This window comes from Crotalus tigris, unplaced genomic scaffold (genome assembly GCF_016545835.1).
Source record: "Crotalus tigris isolate CLP2741 ecotype Arizona unplaced genomic scaffold, ASM1654583v1 scf7180000018563.1161478300:1536566, whole genome shotgun sequence".
Classification (NCBI taxonomy): Eukaryota; Metazoa; Chordata; class Lepidosauria; order Squamata; family Viperidae; genus Crotalus; species Crotalus tigris.
This window is the reverse complement of record NW_024097077.1, coordinates 815,156-838,250: the sequence shown is the minus strand read 5'-3', so window position 1 is coordinate 838,250 and position 23,095 is coordinate 815,156. Positions and strand designations below refer to the sequence as shown.

The 23,095-nt window shown below is 44.8% G+C and overlaps 1 protein-coding gene across 1 annotated transcript in view; it reads left to right on the top strand.

Moving 5' to 3' along the window:
* ETV6 (ETS variant transcription factor 6) overlaps window positions 1-23,095 on the top strand; it is an 81,161-nt gene that overhangs the window by 37,368 nt on the left and 20,698 nt on the right. The window contains exon 3 of the mRNA XM_039354582.1: window positions 22,167-22,331. Coding sequence (XP_039210516.1) covers window positions 22,167-22,331 — 165 coding nt within the window. The remainder of the gene's footprint in view (window positions 1-22,166; window positions 22,332-23,095) is intronic.

The following is a 23,095-nucleotide window of genomic DNA, read 5'->3' as shown; positions in this document are numbered from 1 at the left end:
TCCACCAGGCCTCCCCATCCCCCTGAGGAGTCCCCTGCTCCTTGCCTAGGAATCTGTTTCCTTAGTGGCCCCTGAAATTGCTTAATGACCGCAGCCAGGAGTGTCAAGTTTGCAGTCGTTGATCGAAGCAGTCATGTGATGTATTAACGACTGCTCGATGACCAAGATTTCAGTCCCAATTGTCATAGCTCAAGGACTACCTACCCCTGCTACTCTTCTCTACTCCTCTAAAAATGCCATAGGAACAGGGACTTTGGGGTCTCCTTAGTCTTCCTTTCTGTTCTCCTTCGCCTGCATCCGATAATTCTAAACAAGAACGCGCAGAAATAATATTACAATGAGTGAAGAACCAGAACAGTTGTTAATTTTTCAAATTATCAGGCACCTCAAACTTGGCAAGTTTAAGCTAGGTGGATTTCAACTCCCAGAATTCCCCAGCCAGCCATGTTGAAGTCCGCCTAGCTCAGGGGTTCTCAACCTTGGCAACTTTAAGACTGGCTGAGGAATTCTGGGAGTTGAAGTCCACAAGTCTTAAAGTTGCCAAGGTTGAGAACCCCTGGCCTAGCTTAAACTTGCCCAGTTGGAAAAACATTGAGGTGCAACGTCTTGGGTGAGCAGTCAAAAATGTGATCTATTAAAGTGTGATCTATGAAGAATCTACCGTACGTCTTCCACGTCTAGAAATTGGCATTTGTGTCGGCTGCTGCTAAGCCAGCTGTAAATATCCCTGTGCTTAAGTGGCTCCAGTGCCTGCAGAAGCCACGTTTGCGGTGGGATCCGTGGACATTTCGGGCCTGGCTAAGAGCAGGCGAACAATCAGAGGCACAACGGGTGTTTGGCTTCAGGGAAATTTCCTTTCTGAGGAAATTAGTCATGCAGAAACGTGAAAGAAGACTTGAATGTGGGTAGAGGGAGTGTCCTGGTTGCACATTTCCTGGAAAAAAGCAGCTGTTGACATATTATTGACTAATGCCGAGTTTGGCTCTCTGAAGGCAGCCCCTTTCTGCCATCCAGATCCAAAAGAGGGTGGGGGACCTGTTGACCGCCGAGAGTAAGCTCTGCACACTCCCCATGGGGAAAGTCAGAGTCAGTTCTCAGCACCCGCTCAAAATATTTTAGGTCTTATACCAGGAGTCTCCAACCTTGGCAACTTTAAGACTTGTGGACTTCAACTCCCAGAATTCTGGGAGTTGAAGTCCACAAGTCTTAAAGTTGCCAAGGTTGGAGACCTCTGTCTTATGCAACCTCTTTCTGTTACCTGCGTCCACGCTTGCTCAGCAAATGTGAGAGATTGTAGCTCAGTGGACCCTCCGGATGACCACCATGTTGTAGCCCCTTGACAATTCATCCTTGGGTTCAGGCTACTATGCGGGAGAAAATGTTTGTCAATGTCCAGCCCCTGTGGAGGGTTTGTTAGGGGTGGAGAAGAAGAGGGCTCTGTGTGTGCGTGGAGTTACTTTTGTGTGCACAGAGCAGAGTTTGTAGAAGACGGCTGTGTGCAACTGTGGTGTAGGTCCTCGACTGCTTAGTGACCACTCACAAGTTACAACAGCACTGAAAAAAGTGACTTACAACCCGTTTTCACACTTACAACCATCATGACACCCCCAGGGTCACGTGAACAAAATTTGAATGCTTGGCAACTGATTCATACTTACGACGCTTGCAGCGTCCCGGGGTCACGTGATGCGCTTTTGTGACCTTCCGACAAATAAGCCAATGGGGAAGCCAGATTCACTTAAAAACCACGTTACTAATTTAGCAACCGCAACTGTTCACTTAACAACTGTGTCCAGAAAGATCATAAAATGGGGCAAAACTCACTTTAAAAATGTCTCGCTTAGCCACATTAATTTTGGGCTCAATTGTGGTCGTATGTTGAGGACTACTTGTATTCTTCTTAAATAACCCCATCTCCCATTTGACAAATGCATTTCGCTATGTACCAAGTTTCTGTCAATACTCTGCTTTGTTTACAGGACATAAACTTAGTTTATTGACCGTTCAAAATTACAACAGTTCTGAAAAAAGTGACTTACATCCAGTTTTTATGGTTACAACGGTGGCAGCCTCCCCCTGGCCATGTGATCCGGATTCAGGTGCTTGGCAACTGACTCATACTTACGACAGCTGCACTATTCTGGGGTCACGTTGATTGCCATCTGCAACCAAATCAGCCAGCTTCCGACAGGCAAGAGTCAAAGGGAAGCCTGATTCATTTAATGACCACATGATTCACTTAACAACTGAATTATTCATTTAATGACTATGGCAGGAAAGGTCGTTAAAAAGGGGCAAAACTGACTTAACAACTGCCTTGCTTAACCGTGGGATTTTGGGCTCCGATGTGGCCGTAAGACTGCCTGTGTTTGCTTTTGATCCGGGTCCCCAAGGTGTGATTTTAGGAGGGTTTTGCGAAGGGAAGCCAGAGAGAGAATGGATACCCTGAAGAAATGCAGGTGGAGCTTGTCAGGGAACAGAAGGCAGAAAGACTTGGTCGTCTGCCTGGGGGTTTTGAATTTCAGAATCGGATTATTTCTTTGACCACCTTTATGACCTGCAAAAACTGTCTCTGGAAACCAGCAAATGCAATTCTTTGTGGTTCTCTCTAGCCCCAGACCGAGGTAGAGGTTTAGCCACCGATAGATTTTTTTTTTTACCTGCCATGTGGGAAAGGGTGAGTCGGGCCTTGGAATATCTCAAAAATGTGGATTTGGAAAATCCTAGCAACGGAATCGGATTCTGTTCTTTTCTTTTGCTTCTGGAACTTCAGTTTTGATCCGTCTTCTTCCAGAGGGAAGATTAGAAACTACCCTCTTTTTCTTTTTTTTAAGATGGGAGACAATCGGCATCTCTCAAGATTTTGCAGTGAAATATCACATTAAAACCTCGGTCAAGACGGCCAGTTGGAAAGCGAAGCAAGAAATACCGTAACAGAAGATTAGATTTTGAGTCCCTTCCTTTACCACCAAAGCCCTAAATCTGATCATTTAGCAGTGCCATTATCCCAAAGGTTGTGGCATTTTCACCATGCTTGCCCTGAGAATATATATCTTTTGCATTATTACGTACTTTCAGTGGGGAATCAGATGAAGATTAGTATGATTAACTTCCAAATAAATAGGGAGAAACATTGAGTGCAGGCTCTTTTGTTTATAGTTTGCAAATTCAGTTTTGCAGATAATATTCCCGATCGGGGAAATCTAAAGAGACACACATCTTAGCTTACCGTGACATTTCCTTGGACACATCCAGTGGCAAATCATCCTTCCTTCGTCACAGAAACACAAGCTCAGTTTCAAACAACGTGCTGCACTGGAACTGGTGCTAACTGCTGTTTAGAGCACAAGAAGCACCCGTGAGGCCTGTGTGAGCCAGCAGTGTTCAGCCTTCAGCAAGGCCAGGAACATCCCACTTGTCTTCAAAGTTGGTGAGCATCGGATGAGAAGCTCCATCAATAAGCTTAACCTTTTTACTCGTCATGAATTTAACAATTTCCTTGTTCTGGCTTGCAGTGGTTAGAGAAGTCCCCTTCTAAAGCTTGGCATGGTGACATGTTCTTTTGAGAGACATAACTTGGGGCATGGGTACAACTCACAGGAAGACAGATGTCTGGATGAACTCCAAGGCTGGCTTCATACTGGTATAATATGCAGAGCTTTGGTTTTCTTCTAATCATAGCTTGTTGCTTAAGCCACATAAGTTAGAACCCCAGCTTGTGCTTGCAGCATGTTTTATAAAGCCATCGTGGTTATGTTCCAATTCCAGAAACCCAACCCAAATCCCAATAATTAAGGAAAATATTACTATATTGAAGTGCAAAAGCAGGGAGAAGAAAGAGGTGTGTAAACCAGAGAGTATTCAAGAGTTAATTGTTTAGTCGGAAATGTTATTTGTCCCAAATCTGAGAAATAGACGAATCTTTGGAATCTGAGCCCCCTGCTAGTGTGTCTTTGAAATGTAAATCTGTCTTCCTGTGAGTTTGTCATAGCCACCACAGAGGCTCCAGATGGCAACTGTGGTGAGATCTGGACCCTTGCTGTTCAAGATTTAAATAAATTTTCTGTCTGGAAAGAATTTGCATTTTATAATTAGCATTTCCTCAAATGTTTATCCTAGTGAATCCAGATTATTAGGGAGATTTAAGAAAATCATTTTCTTATCCAGCTTTAAACCTTCACAGGAAATTAAACCCGCAAGTGGGAACAATGCAAATGTGATGGATGGAAAAGCAGATCTAGAGAACACGGGAAAAGAATTTCCTGTTGATAGACTTACAGCAGGGTAATCCATCCTTGGCAATGGGAAGACTTATGGACTTCAATTCCCAGAATCCCTCAGCCAGCATGGGTGGCTGGAGAATTCTGGGAGTTGAAGTTCACAAGTCTTCAAGTTGCCAAGGTTGAACACCCTTCCTTAAAGGGGCTTCAAGAGACAGATGTTTTGAAACTCCTAACTATGATTTGGAGATTAAATTAGGGCTCCAAGCTGGTCTACTTTCCCCCTTTTCCTGTATCTACACTAATTAAAATTAACGACTTACAATCATAGCTGTGCACTGTTTGGAGAAGCAAGTGGGAGTTTGTCTACTACTGTGTTCTTTTTCTTCAGGTCCCTTAAGTAGGGGAAGGCCAAATGCTATTTTACTGTATTAAATTTGGAACAGATTGAAAAGGAGAACTTCATTCACTGGCTGGGCTTAGGCAAACAGAGATCACTTAATGAGGCTGCCTTATGAATCAACTCTTTCTTATAAACAGCTACGAAATCAAAAAAATCCCCAGTGATGGCTACCAGTTTGAGAACAGGTCACAGCCTTTAGCTGACCGTTTGTAGTTTGTTTGGTAAACCTAGTTGCCTTCTTTGAACTATATAGTTAGTTGTGATATTAATCACAACATGTATAGGGAAGATCCTTGGTTCTTCTCCAAGTATAGCATACAAAATGATGATAACTTATATGAAATTGATACATAGAATTCCCCCATAATATTGGCCAAAGAATTCACGAGAGAGAAAAAAAAATAAGGTTACAGACACAGTCCTAAGGTCATCCTCTGATTCTTTGTACATCAAAAATCCCTTTGGTTTAAAAATAGAAAATCAGCATGCTGCAAAACAGGTGAGGACACTCGGCTTTTATTTCCAAGATGACTGCTGGGTCTCACAGCTTTCTGAGACAGAAGCAAGGATGCAAATGTATAGCTTAGCACAGGGGTCTCCAACCATGTTCAAAACTCACATGTTTGGCACGTGTTAATGCTGGTTGCCATGCCCCGGGGTCATGGAGTCATCCTTTGTGATCTTCCTTGCTGGCTTCCAACAAGCTAGGTTAGGGGTAGCAACCTTGGTTCTTTTATGACTCGTGGACTTCAATTCCCAGAATTCCTGAGCCAGCCATACTGAGGGGAAAGGGAGAGGTTTCCATGCTGAGCCATGCTGCCTCAGGAATTCTGGGAGTTGAAGTCCACCAGTCATGAAGGGGTCATAGTTCCCCCATGCTGGTTCAGGAATTGTGGGAGTTGAAGTCTACGAGTCATAAAAGAGCCAAGGTTGCCTACTCCTGAGCTAGATCAATGGGGGAAGACAGATTCGTTTAATGACCGCATGATTCACTGGCCAACTGCCACGATTTGCTTAACGACCATGGCCAAAAAGGCTCTAAGGCTGGGTGTGGCTCACTTAACACCTGCCTTGCTTAGTGGCGGAAATCCAGGCCCTGTTTCTGGCAGAGCTTCGGTTGTTGGGGCAGATACAGATCGTCCTTAATTTATGACCAGAGTGTCTGTTGCTGAAGAAGGCAGTTGTAAAGTGGATCGCACCCAATTTTATTGCCTTTCTTGCCACTGTTGTTAAGCGAATCGTGCAGTTGTTAAGTGAATCTAGCTTCCCCCTTGACTTTGGTTGTTGGAAGTCAGCTGGGAGGATCACACGATCGTGGGATGCTGCAGCCCCCGTAAACACACGCCGATTGCCAAGTGCCCAACTTTGGATCACCTGACGCTGGGGATGCTGTGATGGTCGTAAGGGTGAGGACTAGTCATAAGTCGCTTTTTCCAGTGCCTTTGTGACTTCAAACGGGCACTAAACACACGGCTGTGTTCATAAATGCGTGAAGAAGGAACAGAAGGTCCTTAACAGGAGTGTTTAATGCTGATTTTACTACTTGCTCTGAGAACTTGCTCTTGAGATCTTATAGGAAAGCAGCGGAAAATGCTTGCCTCAACGGCAAGACCGAAAGAAATTGTGCAAAAGGGGAATTTTTCCACAGAAGTGGTTGCACAATGCTGAGTAGATGAGCAGACAGAGGAAGAATAAAATATTTTGATGTTGTTTGTTGAATCTCTGCGTGTTTCTCCAGGTGTGGAGAAAGTCCAGCAGATATTTCTTTTCCTCCTCAGGATTTTAAACAGGGAAAGGATGCATTGATTGTGATGGTCTCATAATCCACACAATAATAACAAACCAGGATATGCTGGAGTGGCCGTCTCTTACGGGTCCTGCAGCCTCCAAGCCACCGTAGAGAAAGCAAAGGGGGGGCTCTGCTTCTGCCTTCCCCTCTGTCTGTGTGACCCACTGGAGATCATCTAGCGGCTCACGGTAGACTCAGCCTCCCCTCCTTCCGAGGTCACTCAAATGAGGACCCAGATTGTTGGGGGGGGCCAAGAGGCTGACTCTGCAAGCCGCTTAAAAAGGGCTGCAAAGCACTGTGAAGCGGTATATAAGTCTAAGTGCTGCGGCTGTTGCTGCTGGCTTAGGCCAGCAAAGGGGTGGAGTGGATGACCCAGCACCCTTGGCTGGGGATATTCCCAGCACCTTCCTTCCTGCTGCCTTGGGAGGATAGAATGAGATACCCAGAGCAACGGTTTGGAAAGGGTCACACCCCTTGATCAGCTCCAGCTGTGGTGATCGCTCATTGCCCGTTTCAATTCGTTCCCTATCTTGATCCAAAACTGCAGAACCTTGACGGAAACTGAGGTTTAATATAGTAGGGATAATTAGCGATAGCCAAATAATAAATCCCAGACCAATTTCTATGGCTGTTCCCATCTTTCCTTGCTCCAAGAACAAAGTCATCTTGGAGGGGGGGAAAGCTTTGTTGAGAGAACTTGTTAAAGATCCCTGGATACGTGAAAATCTGCGTCTCACAGGTTTTGTGATACTCGGCCACGGAGTCACACAGCGGCTCGGCATCTCACCATCTTGCCTTCCTGCAAATCCATGGGAATGACAACTATTCCCTTGCAGGAACAAACGTTCAAAGAGCCTTATAGGGCGGTAGTGTGGCGGAGGTTGGAACCGTTGCTGATTCCTGCATAAACGGGCCTCTTTTGCTCAAGCCCTGCCCCCAGACCTGATGAGGAATTCTGGGAGTTGAAGTCCACCAGTCTTAAAGTGGCCAGGTTTGGAGATTCCTGCGCTATATCACCCTGACTCTAGATTGTACAGGTAGTCCTTGACTTACAACAGACAGTTCATTTAGTGACCGTTTGAAGTTACCACAGCATTGGAAAAAGTGAACAGAAAATGTGGAGTTGAGTAGAATGGAATGGAATAGAAAGTATGGAGTGGAATGGAATAGAATAGAAAATATGGAGTGGAATTGAGTGGAATGGAATAGAAAAGGAGTGGAGTGGAATGGAATAGAAAAGAAAATATGGAATGGAATGGAACAGAAAATATGGGGTGGAATGGAATAGAATAGAAAATATGGAATGGAATGGAATAGAAAATATGGGGTGGAATGGAATAGAATAGAAAATATGGAGTGGAATGGAATAGAATAGAAAATATGGAGTGGAATTGAGTGGAATGGAATGGAATAGAAAATGAGTGGAGTGGAATGGAATAGAAAAGAAAATATGGAATGGAATGGAATAGAAAATATGGAGTGGAATGGAATAGAATAGAAAATATGGAGTGGAATTGAGTGGAATGGAATGGAATAGAAAAGAAAGTATGGAATGGAATAGAAAATATGGAGTGGAATGGAATGGAATAGAAAATATGGAATGGAATAGAATAGAAAATATGGAATGGAATAGAATAGAATAGAATATGGAATGGAATAGAATAGAATAGAATAGAATAGAATAGAATAGAATAGAATAGAATAGAATAGAATATGGAATGGAATGGAATGGAATGGAAGAGAATAATTTATTGGCCAAGTGTGATTGGACGCACAATGAATTTGTCTCTGATGAAGAAGCTCTCAGTGTACCTCCAAGCAACAAAGTAATATAGTCATAATAATGATGCCAATAAGAGAAGGAAGTAGAAAAGATGAGAATAATAATAAGTCGCTTCTTTCAGTGCTGTTGTAACTTTGAACGGTCACTAAATGAATGGTTTGTATGCTGAGGACTACTTACAATATCAGATGTTCCAGTCACCTCTTCCTTTGCAAGCTAGGCGTATGCACACACTCTTCTGCATACACGGGACATCACAGACCAGGATCCCAATCAGGTGATCCCATTCTCTTAGGCTTTCAGTTCCAAATATCTCATCCCACTTGCTCTACTCTGGCTGTAGCTGTTTTCCTGTGTATGTGTTATCTCCTGCATTTTTCCCCACACTCTTTCTCTGCTAAAGTAATTTGAAGCTTTTTCAATTGATTGGGTGACCCAAATCTTCATTATTATTGAAGGAGTACAAAGTCCAAAACTTTAGAAACGAATGTTCTAACATAGCATTTTCTGGTTGAGAAGAATCATTCAGGATATCTTCTGACTAACTTTCTAGCATACACTGTATTGGAACACAGTTATCCACTTGTGCCAGATCTTCACTTAAATACACTCAGATTTTATTGAATCTTCCAAAAATATTTATGAAAGTGATAACCTAGAATTCTTACTCTCTGTAACGATGTATGGCAGGGGTAGGCAACCTCGGCTCTTTTATGACTCATGGACTTCAACTCCCAGAATTCCTGAGTCAGCCATGTTGAAGGGAAAGGCAGAGGTTTCCAAGCTGAGCTATGCTGACTCAGGAATTCTGGGAGTTGAAGTCCATGAGTCATAAAAGAGCCGAGGTCGCCTACCCCTGGTGTATGGGAATGAGCTGGTGATGGCTGAGGGGGAGATGGCTGCCTAGGCACAATCGGATAAGGGACTGGGGACCCCCCAGCTGCTTAATGGGCAGGGAAAGGAACGTCTTTTCTCAGAGAGGCTGCAAAAGAGATTTGTGCTTGTAAGATTCTGTTAAGGTAACCTTACAAATAAAGGAGAATGAGCTCATCTGTTCTTATTTCCTGTCTAGTCTACCAGGGAAACGCTGCTCTTCTTCCAGACAAGCATTATGAAAACAGTGCTTGTTTTATAGAGCACTTAGTACAGTGGTTCTCAACCTTTTTAATGCCGCGATCCCCCAACCGGTCGTAAGTCGAGGACTACTCAACCGGTCGTAGGTCGAGGACTACTCAACTGGTGCAGCACCGTTTGCAGAATGGGACTTTTGGCGGGCTCAGCAGGGCAGAGACAGCCTGGACAATTCCTATTGGCTTTGGAAAGCCAAGAGAATTAGACTGTATTCAAGAGAGTCTATTCTATGGGCTTTCAAAAGCCAATAGAATAAAAGGGAGGAGCACAGCTAAGGAAAAGGGGGAAAAAAATGGCGGACTGCGTTGTTTGGTGACCCCCGTGAAATGGTCGTTCGACCCCAAATGGGGTCCCGACCCACAGGTGGAGAACCACTGACTTAGTAGAAGGTTAAGGCCTACTTGAAGTGGTCTCTGAATCAGAAGAGGTTGAACTGGTCTTAGGTGAGGGTCTGCATGCAAGGAAGAATTGCACCAGGACAGTAAACTGAGCTGAATCTTGGTATGACAGAGATCCTGTACAGATTTCTTATGCCCAGTTCTGGGAAACATATTACTCAGCTGACATGAATGTGTTTCCCTGGAAGGCACAAGCCCCATGATTGAAGCACTCAAAGAATCCTCCTCCTCCTCCTCGCAATTGGTAATCTTAATGACTACCGTTCTGGGGAGGGATAACTCAGCCAGTGTGAGAAATGTACCCCTCAACTAACTTCTCACTTACTGTAACATCTTCTCCAACGCTGCCCTTATGCCAACTCTGGAGGCTGAAGGTGTTGCAGATTGCAGGAACACAACTGTGGAAAGAATTGTACTCACTGCCAGTGTATTATGGAGTCAGAGTCAAGGTGTTGCCCTAGAAAGCCCCAAACAGCCGGGAATCAGGTAGGCTATAGATCTGATCTCCCCCAGTGTGATCATGATCCCCTTCCGGTAGATTTCACTTGACATCACCAGGGCTAGGATATTTTCAGCCATGGTCTTCCGCTCTCTGAAGGCAAGACTAACATTTGTGTGCCTGAAGAAATGTTTTTCCCAAAGGCGCCATCTAAATATTTTAAATATAATAAAAGAGGCTTTTCTGCAGTTCTCCAGGAGTTTAGAAAAGCTCTCACAATAGAGAGAACTGCGGAAGGGCCAAAAGCCACAGTTTGGCTTTCCGAGAAACTAACCTTTCTTATATGACCAGAGGTCAGGGACCCAAAATTTGTTGAAAAGTACAGGTAGTCTTCAACTTAATGACCATAATTGGGACTAGAATTTCTGTGGCTAAGTGAGCTGGTTGTTAAGTGAGTCACACCCAGTTTCACGACCTTTTTCGCCACAGTCGTTAAGCGAATCATTGCGGTTGTTAAGTAAACCACACGGCTGATGACTTTGCTTGCCAGAAGCCGGCTGGGAAGGGTTGACAATGGATCTCACAGGACTGCAGGATGCTGCAACTAAGTAAATTCACGCTGGTCGCAAAGCATCCAAATTTTGATCATGTGACACGGGGATGCAACAGCGGTCGTAAGTGCCGTAGGCCACTTTTGCAGTGCCTCTGCAACCTTGAACGGCCACTAAACAAAGGGTTCTAAGGCTATTAGAAGAAGCGTTCAAAATGGTAAAAATGTTCTTAGTAACAATTTGCACGTAACTTGTTAGAATTTCTCGTTTCAGGGCTAACGCAATAGCCTAGGCCCGGGGGGGGGGGAACCTTGGCTCTTTTATGACTCGTGGACTTCCACTCCCAGAATTCCTGAGCCAGCCTGGCTCAGCTTGGAAACCCCTCCCTTTCCCCTCAGCGTGGCTGGCTCAGGAATTCTGGGAGTTGAAGTCCACAAGCCATGAAGGAAGCCATAGTTCCCCACCCCTGGTCTAAAGATGTCATAGTGTAATTGGATTTTCCAGAGACACTTGTCAAGTTGTGTTGCCAGCTATGTTTGTTCATTATTTCTTCTGTGGTTTTTATTATTGTGATGGATGGTTGTATTGCTTTTATTCTGCTGTTTCTAACATGGTGACTCTCCGGAGAGGAAAGATTAGGGCAGCATAGATACTTGGTTAGAATAAGTAAAAGAAATACTTCACCTTTTGTCATTGCTAGCTGCAAAGTGTAACTTAAGTGATATTTATATCTAGTTCAAGGAATGTGCCGTGGACTCATCCAATCCTGTAGGTATCCTTAAAAAAATTGAAATTGTACATGTCTGTAGTGCTATCTGGAGCATTCTGGGAGTTGAAATCCACATTTTAAATTTGCCAAGGTTGAGAAACAGTTACCTAGAATTAGATTGCTCATACAACCGAAACCAGACATTTACATCCCAAAGTAAACACCTTCATTTATTAAAATTGGGTCCTTCCTCCTCATCTCTCGCTCCATACACAGACAGACAGACTGAACAGGGCAGAAGTTTTTTCAACTTCCAGTGTCTTGGTCTCTGTCAGGTTGTACTTTAGCAGAAATGATGGGCCAGAAAGTTAAAGACTTCCATGGGAGGCAATGTTTAAAAAAAAAAAAAAAGTCAAGATATTGACTAGAAGGGACTTTGTGCAGCCGCCATCTTGACTTCTTTCCCTCAGACGGTGCTGCAGAGGTGTGTCTGTTGTGTGTTAAAATGGAAAATATTTCGTTGTGCTTGGCTGAGAATAAGAGGAAGACGAGAGAGTTGATAACAAGGAACTAATTGCCAACAAAAGTCCTAAGGCAGGGGTCTTCCAACTTGGCCCTTTGATGACTTGTGGACTTCAACTCCCAGAATTCCTCAGCCAGGCACGTGTGCCTGGCTGAGGAATTCTGGGAGTTGAAGTCCACAAGTCATCAAAGGGCCAAGTTGGAAGACCCCTGTCCTAAGGAATGGAAAAGGAGGTGGGGGTGGGTGGAGAGTCAAGACAAGTCCTGTTGGAAAATTAAACCGCTGTAAAGATTTTAGAAGCAAAGGCAGAAGTAGCTCCAACTTCCCTCTCTATAAATGCTTTCTGCCTGCTGATGTTCTGTATTCAGATGGAATAAGGAAGGCAATAATTAGAGCTGGGAAAAGAGCTTTAGAACCAACGAGGAAGTCTGATAAAGAAGCCGCAAAAAATAGCCAGGGGATATTTAGAGAGGCTAATTGAAGGTGGCGAGCAAGAGACACCACATGGCAAGCGAACATTGAGCCTCAGAGGTTCAGAGGCAAGATGGGCTATAAGCCAGGAGACCCTGAGTTCAAGTCCCGCCTTAGGCTTGAAAGCCAGCTTTGGACCTGTCACTCTCTCTCAGCCCAACCCACCTCACAGGGTTGTTGATGTGGGCAAAATAGGAGGAGGAAGGAATATTAGGCATGTTCGCCACCTTAAGCTATTTATAAAAACGATAAAGGAGAGATACCAATAAATAAATAAAATAAAGTAGGTGGAGACACAGCTGCTGCTAGTGTGTGCTACAGTCATCTACTTTAAGCAGACCTCACAGCAGTGACTTCTCCTAGCTCAGGCCTCTTCAAAATGGCCCTTTTGTGACTTGTGGACTTCAACTCCCAGAATTCCTCAGCCAACCATGCTGACTGAGGAATTCTGGGAGCTGAAGTCCACAAGGCATAAAAGGGCCAAGTTTGAAGACCTTTGTCCTAGCTGAACACAACTCCATGGGGCCTTGCAGCAGATCTTGGGCAATCGGCGAGCTCTTGTTATCCTCTGTAATTCTTGACTTCTAGATCTTGCCAATAGCTCTGGCAGTTCCATAAAGACATTTTTTTTTTTACTATTTTGATAGATAAGTTTAGGATACGTGTCCTGTACTTTAGAGATGGGCTCGGCAAGTGATCCAGAACAGCTCTTTCTGAGGAGAGCAGATCTTCAGGTCTCCCTTGAACTAGTTTCAGCTTGGAAATCAACCGGATCCAAAAGAAAATTAAAATGTGTTCTAATCAGGAAGTCTAAGTCAGGTTCTGGCCTTCGAACAGATTTCTGTGAGCAGCACCTGGCAGTGGTTTATGGGTGGCAGGAGACCTGGAAAGACTATCCAGCAGTCCATAATTGGTGCATTGGTCTAAGTCAGGGGTTGAGAAACCCTGGTCTAAGTTGAGGAAAATGCAACTGTGTTGCCCCCCCCCCCCAAGAATCCAAAGTCAGTTCTGGGTTCCCCAATACTTTGGGGCTGCAAACCTGATGCTTAAAAGGAAAAGTATAGACTAGAGAGCCAGTCTGGTGTAGTGGTTAAGAGGCTGGCCTAGAAACTAGGAGACTGTGAGTTCTAGTCCTGCCTTAGGCATAAAGGCCAGCTAGTTGACCTTGGGCCAAGTCCCGGTCTCAGCCTAACCTACCTCACAGGGTTGTTGCTGTGCGGAAAGTAAGAGGACGGGGGTATATTAGGTATGTTCACTGCCTTGAGTTACTTATAAAGTAATGACGCTGGGATAAAAATCTAATAATAAATACAAATAAATACAAATGTTCATTCAGCCATTCCACCCCGGATCTTGAGTCAGCAGAATCGGGTCAGGTTTTAGCTTATTGGTCTCCCTCAGCCATTTCTGAGTCTTCCTCTCCTTTTTCACATGCCAGCTCCTAGTTTTGCTCAGGCAGGCGGGCTAAAAATACCGAAGTGACCCCTGTGTCAAAACCTCTCTCTCTCTGTGGGGAGAAGAAGAGGGGCCAGCAGCAAAACCGCCCCATTCCCAGTTCTGGGTGCTGTTTGTTCTTGGCTCCTTTCATGCTGAAGGATTGCCCGCTGCCAAAACAAATGCATGGGGGTGATAAAAGCAAACAGGGATGTCTGTTCGACCACAGGAAATTTCCTGTGCAGGAAGAGATCTTTGGAACTTCCTGTGGAGGGGGGCACGGTGGGCTTCTTGCCAGAAGGCTCTTGGCCACAGCTGCAGCTCGGTGGGTGAAGGGAAGTTGGAGCCCGCCCGGGATAGACGGAGGGCAGAGCGCTGTCAGAGTCTATCCGGGGACAGTTCAGAAATAGAGTTTGAGATGTGGCTTTCTCCCCCCCCCCCAAAAAAAAATATTCTGCCTGGACAAGCTTTCAATCAAAGTTGTGGATTTGGGGTAGATGTTGCCGACGGCCAGGAAGCCAGAAAAACTGTGGCTGGATTCTTCCCCCACGAAAGAAACGTCTTCTTGGCAGCTGAAGGACAGCGGAGTTTGTTGCGCTTCAGATAATTTGCTGCATGAAAGTTACGGGAAGTCCAGCCTCACTCCGGCCCCTGCACCTGATCAGGTTGCTGAGAAAGGCAGCCTGTGTGGATTCAGGGAGAAGGAAGAAGGCTGAAGGTTGAATAAATACATCTGCAGGGCTTCGGGCCTCCGTTGGTCCTTCACCGGCAGAACCGAGTTCAAGGAAGCCACCGACTAAAATGGGTTTGTTTTTACGAGGGGTACTTTAAACAGGGCTTCAGACAGCTATGCTCTTCTTGCAAAATTCCCAAACTCTTAGGGAATACGTTTTCCAGCCTTCTTCAAGTCAGCTTACCCATTTCCTGGGTAACCTAAAAGAACAGTTTGCCAGTTTGTTGGAATCAATACAATAGACGCTCTTGCCGTAGGCACCCTTTGCAGTTATAATAATAGTAATAATAATAATGATGATGATGATGATGATGATGATGATAAAGTTGGAAGGGACCTTGGATGTCATCTATCCAACCCCCTGCTTAGGCAGGAAACCCTATACCATTTCGGACAAATGGCTGTCCAGTCTCTTCTTAAAAACTTCCAGTGATGGAGCATTCACCGCTTCTGGAGGCAGGTTGTTCCACTGGTTAATTGTTCTCACTGTCGGGAAGTTTCTCCTTTGTTCCAGGTTGCTTCTCTCCTTGCTTAGTTTCCATCCGTTGCTTCTTGTCCACCTTATCCCTCAATGCTTGCAGTTGGCTTAGTGGAATTTCTCTTAATATGTTCCCATTTTAAAGAGGAAGGCAGTTGAAATAATTCATTCTTGACTTTGGGATTGACTTGCATATAGGATTCTCCTTGAAGTGTGTCACAGCAGTTAAGAAGGGGGGGGGTTGGTATATATTGATCTATTTCAGAAATGGAATCAGCTGGGGTTCTTCTGCTTTTTCTGGAGAATTGAGAATTAACTTATAACTGTCGGGTCGTCTGAATCACACGGTTGTGACTGCAGGTTGGAAGGAGGTGTTGCCCAGAGCCAGGAATTTGCTTGCATGCTTCCCCTGCTATCAAGACAGCTCACCTCCAACTTGACTTCCTTGTTCTGTTCCTGGAACCGAATAATAAATCCAGCCGCCTTACCAGAATGACCTAAATGCTATTTCAGCTTGTCACTGAGTGTTTTCGTTATACCCCGAAGCTCTTTGTTTGCCTGATAAGTGTTTCCTCCGCAGGAAATTTCCTGTGACGGAAAAGGCAGGGGAAGCTTCCTGTCGAGGCCAGATGCTGGAAAGGCCAGATAATAGCAGGGGTTCAAATCTCAGGTTGCAGCAGCTGCAAAGGATCGGCCAACTTCCTCACAGCCTGTCAGCCTGGAAGGCCCGTTAACGGTGGAAGAAACGTGGAACAGCCCACGTGATTCTTCCCGAAGATCTGACTCCTCTCTTTTGAACCATACTTCCCTGGTAGAATCAAGGAGATATGCAGGGGAAAGTCAAGATGGTGGCTTGCTGTCTGCATGGGACTCTTTAAGGCCTGGCCCTAACCTCTGGCTGGCTGAGGAATTCTGGGAGTTGAAGTCCACAAGCCTTAAAGTTGCCAAGGTTGAGGACCCCTGCTCTAGAGAAGTCTCGGGTTTTGGTGGAGGCCCCCTTCAAGGTGTCCTTCCTTGAGAACTGCCATCCTTGCCAACCAGTGTTCTTCCTGCCCATTGCTGCTGTAGGAAAAGTGGGCAGCCTGGGCATCCGTGTGGGTTGGGAATGGGGGAAGTGTGGGATGTCTGGCCTCATTGCTCACGTTGTACAGTTGGTGCCTTGCACAATTATGTTGTGATGCACATAATATCGTTGGGGCTTCTTCTGGACCTCTCAGGTGGCCTTGGCATTTGGTGATGGTGGTGGTCCAGGTTGGTGAGTTGACTGAGACGCTGAGAGATCTGTGAAAGTAGAGGAGGGGGCTCCCTGTGAGCAGTTATGGGACTGGACACGTCAACAAAAGTCACATTTTTGTACTATTTCTGTAGGGATTGTAATTTAACTAATTAGAAAGCTGGGCCTTGACAGCAAGAATTGCAAAGCAATTTGCAAGACTAGTTATTATGTGTTAGGATTTGGAAAAAGAATAATTAATAATCTATATCTATCATGTACATCAGTGTTTCCCAAACTTGACAATTTTAAGGCATGTGGACTTCAACTCCCAGAATTCCACAGCCAGCGTTGCTGGCTGTGGAATTCTGGGAGTTGAAGTCCTCATGCCTTAAAATGGTCAAGTTTGGGAAACACTGATGTACAGCAGCGGTCCCCAATCTTTTTGCAAAAGGGGCCGGTTTTGTGGAGGGCAATTTTTTCACGGATTGGGGTGGAGGAGTAATGTGCAATCTAGATCTCTTGTATGTGCCTCCCCTGTCCCCCCCCAAAACTACAAAACACATAGCTAGAGAAAGGATACCGTATGGATCCCTAGCAGAAGCTTCTGATACTTTCTACAGAGCTTAATTTAGATTTTCAATAGCCAGAGAGCAGCTTGCTGGGGCCTTGAGGGGTCTCCCCCCCCTTCATCTGAGAAGTGTGTAAAAAGCTCAGGGGAAGGAACCGTTGTGTAAACAGGACTGATGGGACTAAAGGAATGCAACTCCTGAAAGCCACGGCCTTCGGTGCGAATCCTACCACGCTTGGTTCTGGCCAACTGGGTCTTAAAATTGGTTCTTTGTCCCTTCCTTCCTTCGGCTCGGCTCACAGCCTGTCCTCGGTTCTTCTTCCCAACGGGGGTTTCAGCTTTGACTCTGAAGTGGATAGTTGTGCCCGTCCCAAGGAGCAAAGGGAGCCATGTTCATGGAGATATGGCAGAGACAAAAGGGCGGAATTAATCTGGAAGGTTTGCCAGGGACGGACGTCATTTTGGAGCTGTTGTGTTTGGGAACAGACCCCAGATTCCCCAGATCAGGAAATCAACTCCAAAGGAAAGTTGAAAGTGCTTTGACTGAGATTGACTATGACGAGAGAATCTTGCAAATCTTGATTGTGCCGTTCCGGCTCCTTGCAGTTCAGAGAGTTAGGATTTGAGCTGCTTCCAGGCGTTCTTCTTCACTTGCAAATGCTTCCTCTCCTTTTGCCTTTTGTCAGGGCTCCTGCATCTCTCCGTCCAGGTCGCCTTCCTGGCTCCCTTACCCCTCAGTGCCCCCCACCCTCCTTCCTTCATTACAGGTAATCTCCCACTTATGACCACCTTGAAAAAGCTAAGCTGAGTTAGAACTAGAATACTAATGGGATGGGAGACCACCAGGGAATCACGGAGTTCAGAATAATAACCCAGAAGAAGGTGGTGACAAATCCTGTTGCCAGGAAAACAGCATCAGGAGTTGCTCTTCAAAAAGCTTTCTCCAGTTTCCCCCCCCCCCCCCCGTCGCTTTCCAGTGGATTGGCCCAAAGGTATTTCTGCATTGTGTTGATGTTGATGTTGCTAACCAAGTTTTTTTCCATCCTCCCTCTTGCACCGAATGCCTTTATCCTATTTCCTTCTTCCTTATTATTGCTATCGTTTTCATTTCCCCATTCCACTCTGCTATTTCTCTCTCTCTCTCTTTTCTTTCTGGCTAAGGGCAGGAGTGGGAAGTCCCGGGTCTAAATGTTATCTTTTCAAAAGCAAGGAAGCAACCCGTTTTTCGGTCTTAGTGGGACTGGCCTACTTTTAATGGGGCAAGGTTAGTAACGCAGTTACACAAAAGTAGGTCAAAAAAGCAAAGCCCTTTTGATCGAAATTCCTCCAGGGGTAGTCCACCTTGGCTCTTTTATGACTCGTGGACTTCAACTCCCAGAATTCCTGAGCCAGCTGTGCTGGCTCAGGAATTCTGGGAGTTGAAGTCCACGAGTCATAAAAGAGCCAAGGCTCAGGAATTCTGGGAGTTGAAGTCCACAAGTCATAAAAGAGCCAAGCTGGACTATCCCTGGCTAGACTTAGCCTACCTTGCTTAGAATTGTGATGTCCATACTGTTCTCCCTCTCATTTGCGGCAAAGGAGGAATTGGAAAACAGAAGTATTAAGTGTATTTGTGCAGGCAGTTGAACATTATTTCAAGATTCAGGATTGGATTTTTTTTTTTTTCACTTCTTTACTCCCATCTTTGGGTACTGCATTAGTGCCAAGAAGCATTTACCAGCTGCAAAAGCAATTTATGAAAATCGTGATATTGAAGATCACTACAGTATCTAGGCTGCAGAAATCCAGGTGAGTATTAAGCACCTTCCAAATGCTGGTGTGTTTCATTGATTGCAAGAAGTCCATGACGTAAGACGGTAACAATCCCGCCATTTTACAACTTTTTCTATGGTGGTCGTGAAGAAAACATCATGGTGGTTAAAGTTAACCTATTCTACCCTACTCAGTTGATTTTTCTGACAAAGACAGATGAGAGAACTATTGTTGAAAGAACAACAGTGTCCACAGTGAATAAAAGAGGGTCAGGTCCAGAATCAGTTTGTGGATCGGTGGGTTCAACTATAATACTGACTTTTAGGTTTTTTTTTCTTCCAAATGTAACATAAGCTATTTATAACTTTGTAAGTAATGTAGTGATGTGTTGGAAAAACTGTAATCTTCAGGACACGTTTTCTTATTTTCACCTTAGTAATTGTAATTTATCCCCTATTTTTATATGCCTTTCATCTTTCACGGTTTATAATTGAGCCCAAAATTTCTGTTGCTAAGTGAAACATTTGTTAAGTGAATTTTGCTCCACTTTATGACCTTTCTGGCCTCCATTGTTAAGTGAATCACTGCACTGGGTAAGTTAGTAACCTGGTTGTTAAGTGAATCTGGTTCCCCATTGACTTTCTTGTCAGAAGGTCGCTGAAGTGATCACGTGACCCCGGGACACGGCAACCGTCATAAATGTGAGTCAGTTGCCAAGCGCTTGAATTTTGATCACGTGGCCCTGGGGAGGCTGCAACGGTTGTAAGTGTGAAAAATAGTCGTAAATCACTTTTTTCAGGGCCGTTGTAAACTTCGAACAATTCTGAGAACTTGCAATTCTGAGCATCAAAAAAAACAAAAACAAAACCCCTTAACCAAAACATTGAAATGCAATGCATTTTTAAAAATAATTTCCTAGCCCTCATGGTGTTGAATAAAAGACAAGCCTGGCATTGTAGATCCGAATGCTTGGAAACAACAAAGCACCAACAACCACATCTCTATTTCTACGGGAAGGCAGTCTAGGGCTTTCAAATGCCAGGCCCCCAAAACAGCCCATTTTCTTTTATTTCAGCCTTCTGTTCCGAAAGGCCCCCGTGGCTTTCCTTTCTCGTTCGATTTCAAAAGCTGGCGTGTTTTTGCCAAGATTGTGTGGCTCCACAAGGGTTTGTAGGCTATAATTAGCATCCCCCTCCCCCCATTGGTTGTGATGTGCAGGATTTATCCCCACACATATTTGATGTGTGTGTGTGTGTGTGTTTACTTTCCCATCCAATCTCTCCTTTCTGCCACCCACTTGTTCAAATGTTTTGAAACATCTCAGCTCTTCTTTCTTTCTTTCTTTCTTTCTTTCTTTCTTTCTTTCTTTCTTTCTTTCTTTCTTTCTTTCTTTCTTTCTTTTTTCCTTCCTTCCTCCCTCCCTCCCTCCCTCCCTTTTTTCTTTTCTTTCTCCCTTCTGCGCTGGTTTTGCAACATGTCCCAAGGAAGGAGGAGAAATTCGGAATGAGTAAATCCTGTTTGCAACCCAACCTTTCCCTCTTTTAATTGTAGCCCGTGAGCTGTAGTTTTGGTCCTGTTGAAATAAAATGAAACGGGAGCGACACAACGCAGTGTGCATTTCAAGACGGTGGTTCTGCTGCACAGGAAAAAGGGGGAAGATTTAATGGCACAGCTGTGGTTGCCATGTTTACTTTTTTGACCACCAGCCCCTCCCCACGGATACCTTTTCTTTACACTTTCAATCTTTGCCTGATCTGGTAGTTAGAAGAAGATATGCAAGCTCAGACTAGCCTACATCCTCAATCTATTCATATCTGAGAAATTATTTTGGGTTTTTTTTGCCTGAGGCGTGGCAGATTGAATGGGAAGGGAAGAAATGAAGAACTGAGGGACATCAATCTCCAAAATACTGTAAGCTTTAAATTTTAACAGGCTCCTGTTCAGCTTTTCAGTTCATGAAAAGACTTGAGGAAGGATTATGGCAATACTGTAGTTGCTTTCACCTGGAAAAACGGAGCCTTTCCAGGACGAATAACTGCAGGAGAACCAAATTCTTGCAGAGTGTTTTATACAGTCCTTTCACCAGGTTTGCAACCAAACAGAAGAATTTGCCACTTTGGCACAAGGATGACAATGGTTGACTGAAAAAGTACGGAAGCGTCTTGCAAACCCCGTGTTGGATGTCGCTGAGGTTCCCCAGTTGCTTGGTGTCAGGGTGCAGGGTATCCATTTGCAGCAAATTCATAATGGAGCATGAGAAAAGACCAAAAACTACAATAACTTCAGGTAGCATATACAGATACCTTACCACCAATAGCGCACACATCCATTTATCTTGCATATTTGTTAGAACAGTGGTTCTCAACCTTTTTAATGCCGCGACCCCCCAACCGGTTGTAAGTCGAGGACTACTCAACTGGTGCAGCACCGTTTGCAGAATGGGGCTTTTGGCGGGCTCAGCAGGGCAGAGACAGCCTGGACCATTCCTATTTGCTTTGGAAAGCCAATAGAATTAGACTCTATTCAAGAGAGTCTATTCTATTGGCTTTCAAAAGCCAATAGAATAAAAACGAGTAGCACAGCTAAGGAAAAGGGGGAAAAAATGGCGGACTGCGTTGTTTGGCGACCCCCGTGAAATGCTCGTTCGACCCCAAATGGGGTCCCGACCCACAGGTGGAGAACCACTATGTTAGAAGATGCTAAAAAAAAAAGGAAAAGAGTTTATTCCAACTACTTGTTTCTACATCCATGTTGATCTCTTGTTTCTGAGTTGTTTGTCATTGCTGCCTTCTGCCACTCCCCAGTCTAGTCTAAATTTTGGGATTTCCTTGTGGTCTCCTCTTCAAGAGCTGATCGGTCTTGGGGGTCTCCTCCATGAGTCTCTCTTCTCATTTGGTGGCCAAAAGAGCTGAACTTCAGCACCAGCCTCTGACCTTCCAAAGGACGGTCACGGTTGATTTGAGTCAGGGTCTGATCCGGTTGTAGCCGTGTGCTCATTTGAAGGACCTCAGCAGTTCTTCAGTAGGTGCCATCGCTCCCTCTTGAAACACACACTCATTTTAAGCCCATTTGTAACGAGCAAAGTTCAGCCTTTTGATTTATTTTACTTCAAAGAGGAAAAAGGAAATGCAATTTTGTGCTTGTCTCCTTACAGGGAGGTTTTGCAGAGAGAGAAAGAGAACGAAGTGCAATCTTCTGTATTCTCAGCAATCCATCTTCCGTTGCATGATGTCATTTCAGGGCTTCAGTTGTTGCCCTTTGTCTCTGTAGTTTTTTAAAAAGAAACTTTTCAGCTATTGGGGAATCTCGCTGGAGAGAGAGAGAGAGAGTGTGTTTGAGATTGAGTAGCAAAATGGAGCAGCTTAACAGTATCTATGTTGGGGTCAGTGTCAGAAGACAGGGATAGCTCGGATCCATGAGGTCTAGCTTCCCTAACTTCAGGCACATACCTGCATGCTCTTCAAATGGTCGTTCACCCATTACACCTCACAGCCGTGCATCCCGCCAGCCTCCCCCAAGGGATTGTAAGTGTCTTGTTGCTGACACCCTTTTGTTGGTTTCTCTGCAGGCTTGCAGCCCGTCTACTGGAGCAGAGAGGACGTGGCCCATTGGCTAAAGTGGGCGGAGAAGGAGTTCTCCCTCAGGCCCATTGACAGCAACACCTTTGAGATGAACGGCAAGGCTCTGTTGCTACTAACCAAAGAGGACTTCCGATACAGGTCTCCACATTCTGGTAAGCGATTTAAAAAACTCATTAAAGAAGGAGAACTCTTACTGCATTAGTGGGCAACAACGCAAAATCTGTTAGAGATTAGATGTCGGGCAGAATCAACGCCTGCAATATTTTTAATTCAACTTTATTGCATTGACCCCAGGGATGCTGCAGTGGTTCTGGGTGTAAAAAGCCGTCATAAATCACTTTTTTTCAGTACCATTGTAACTCCCATCAAATGGTTATAAGTCAAGGACTACCTGTACATCAAAGAAGCAGTTCCTTGTTGTATCACAACGCACGTCCTTCTTTTGCCACGAGCAGCCCTCCTTGCAGGTTGTCTACTTTGTCCCTCCGTGGGCTTTACACTGGTGTGAACCCAGGTACTCTAGCCAAGCCACGGATCTGGGGCTTAAACATACAGGAGCTCCTTGACTTACGACCGTTTGTTCGAAGTTACAGTAGCACTGGAAAAAAAATGAGCGACCAAAAATAGACTTATGACCATTTTTCACACTTACAACCATTGCAGCGTCGCCATGCTCAGGTGATTAAAATTCAGACACTTGGCAACTGACTTGTATTTATGACGGTTGTGTCCGGAGATCCCCTTTATGTGACCTTCAGTGGGGAAGACAGATTCACTTAACAACCATATTACTAACTTTAACAACTGCCGTGATTCAGTTAACAGCCGTGTCAAGAAAGGTTGTAAAACGGGGCAAAACTCACTTAAGAGCTGTCTCGCTTAGCAACGGACATTTTGGGCTCAATTGTCATAAGTC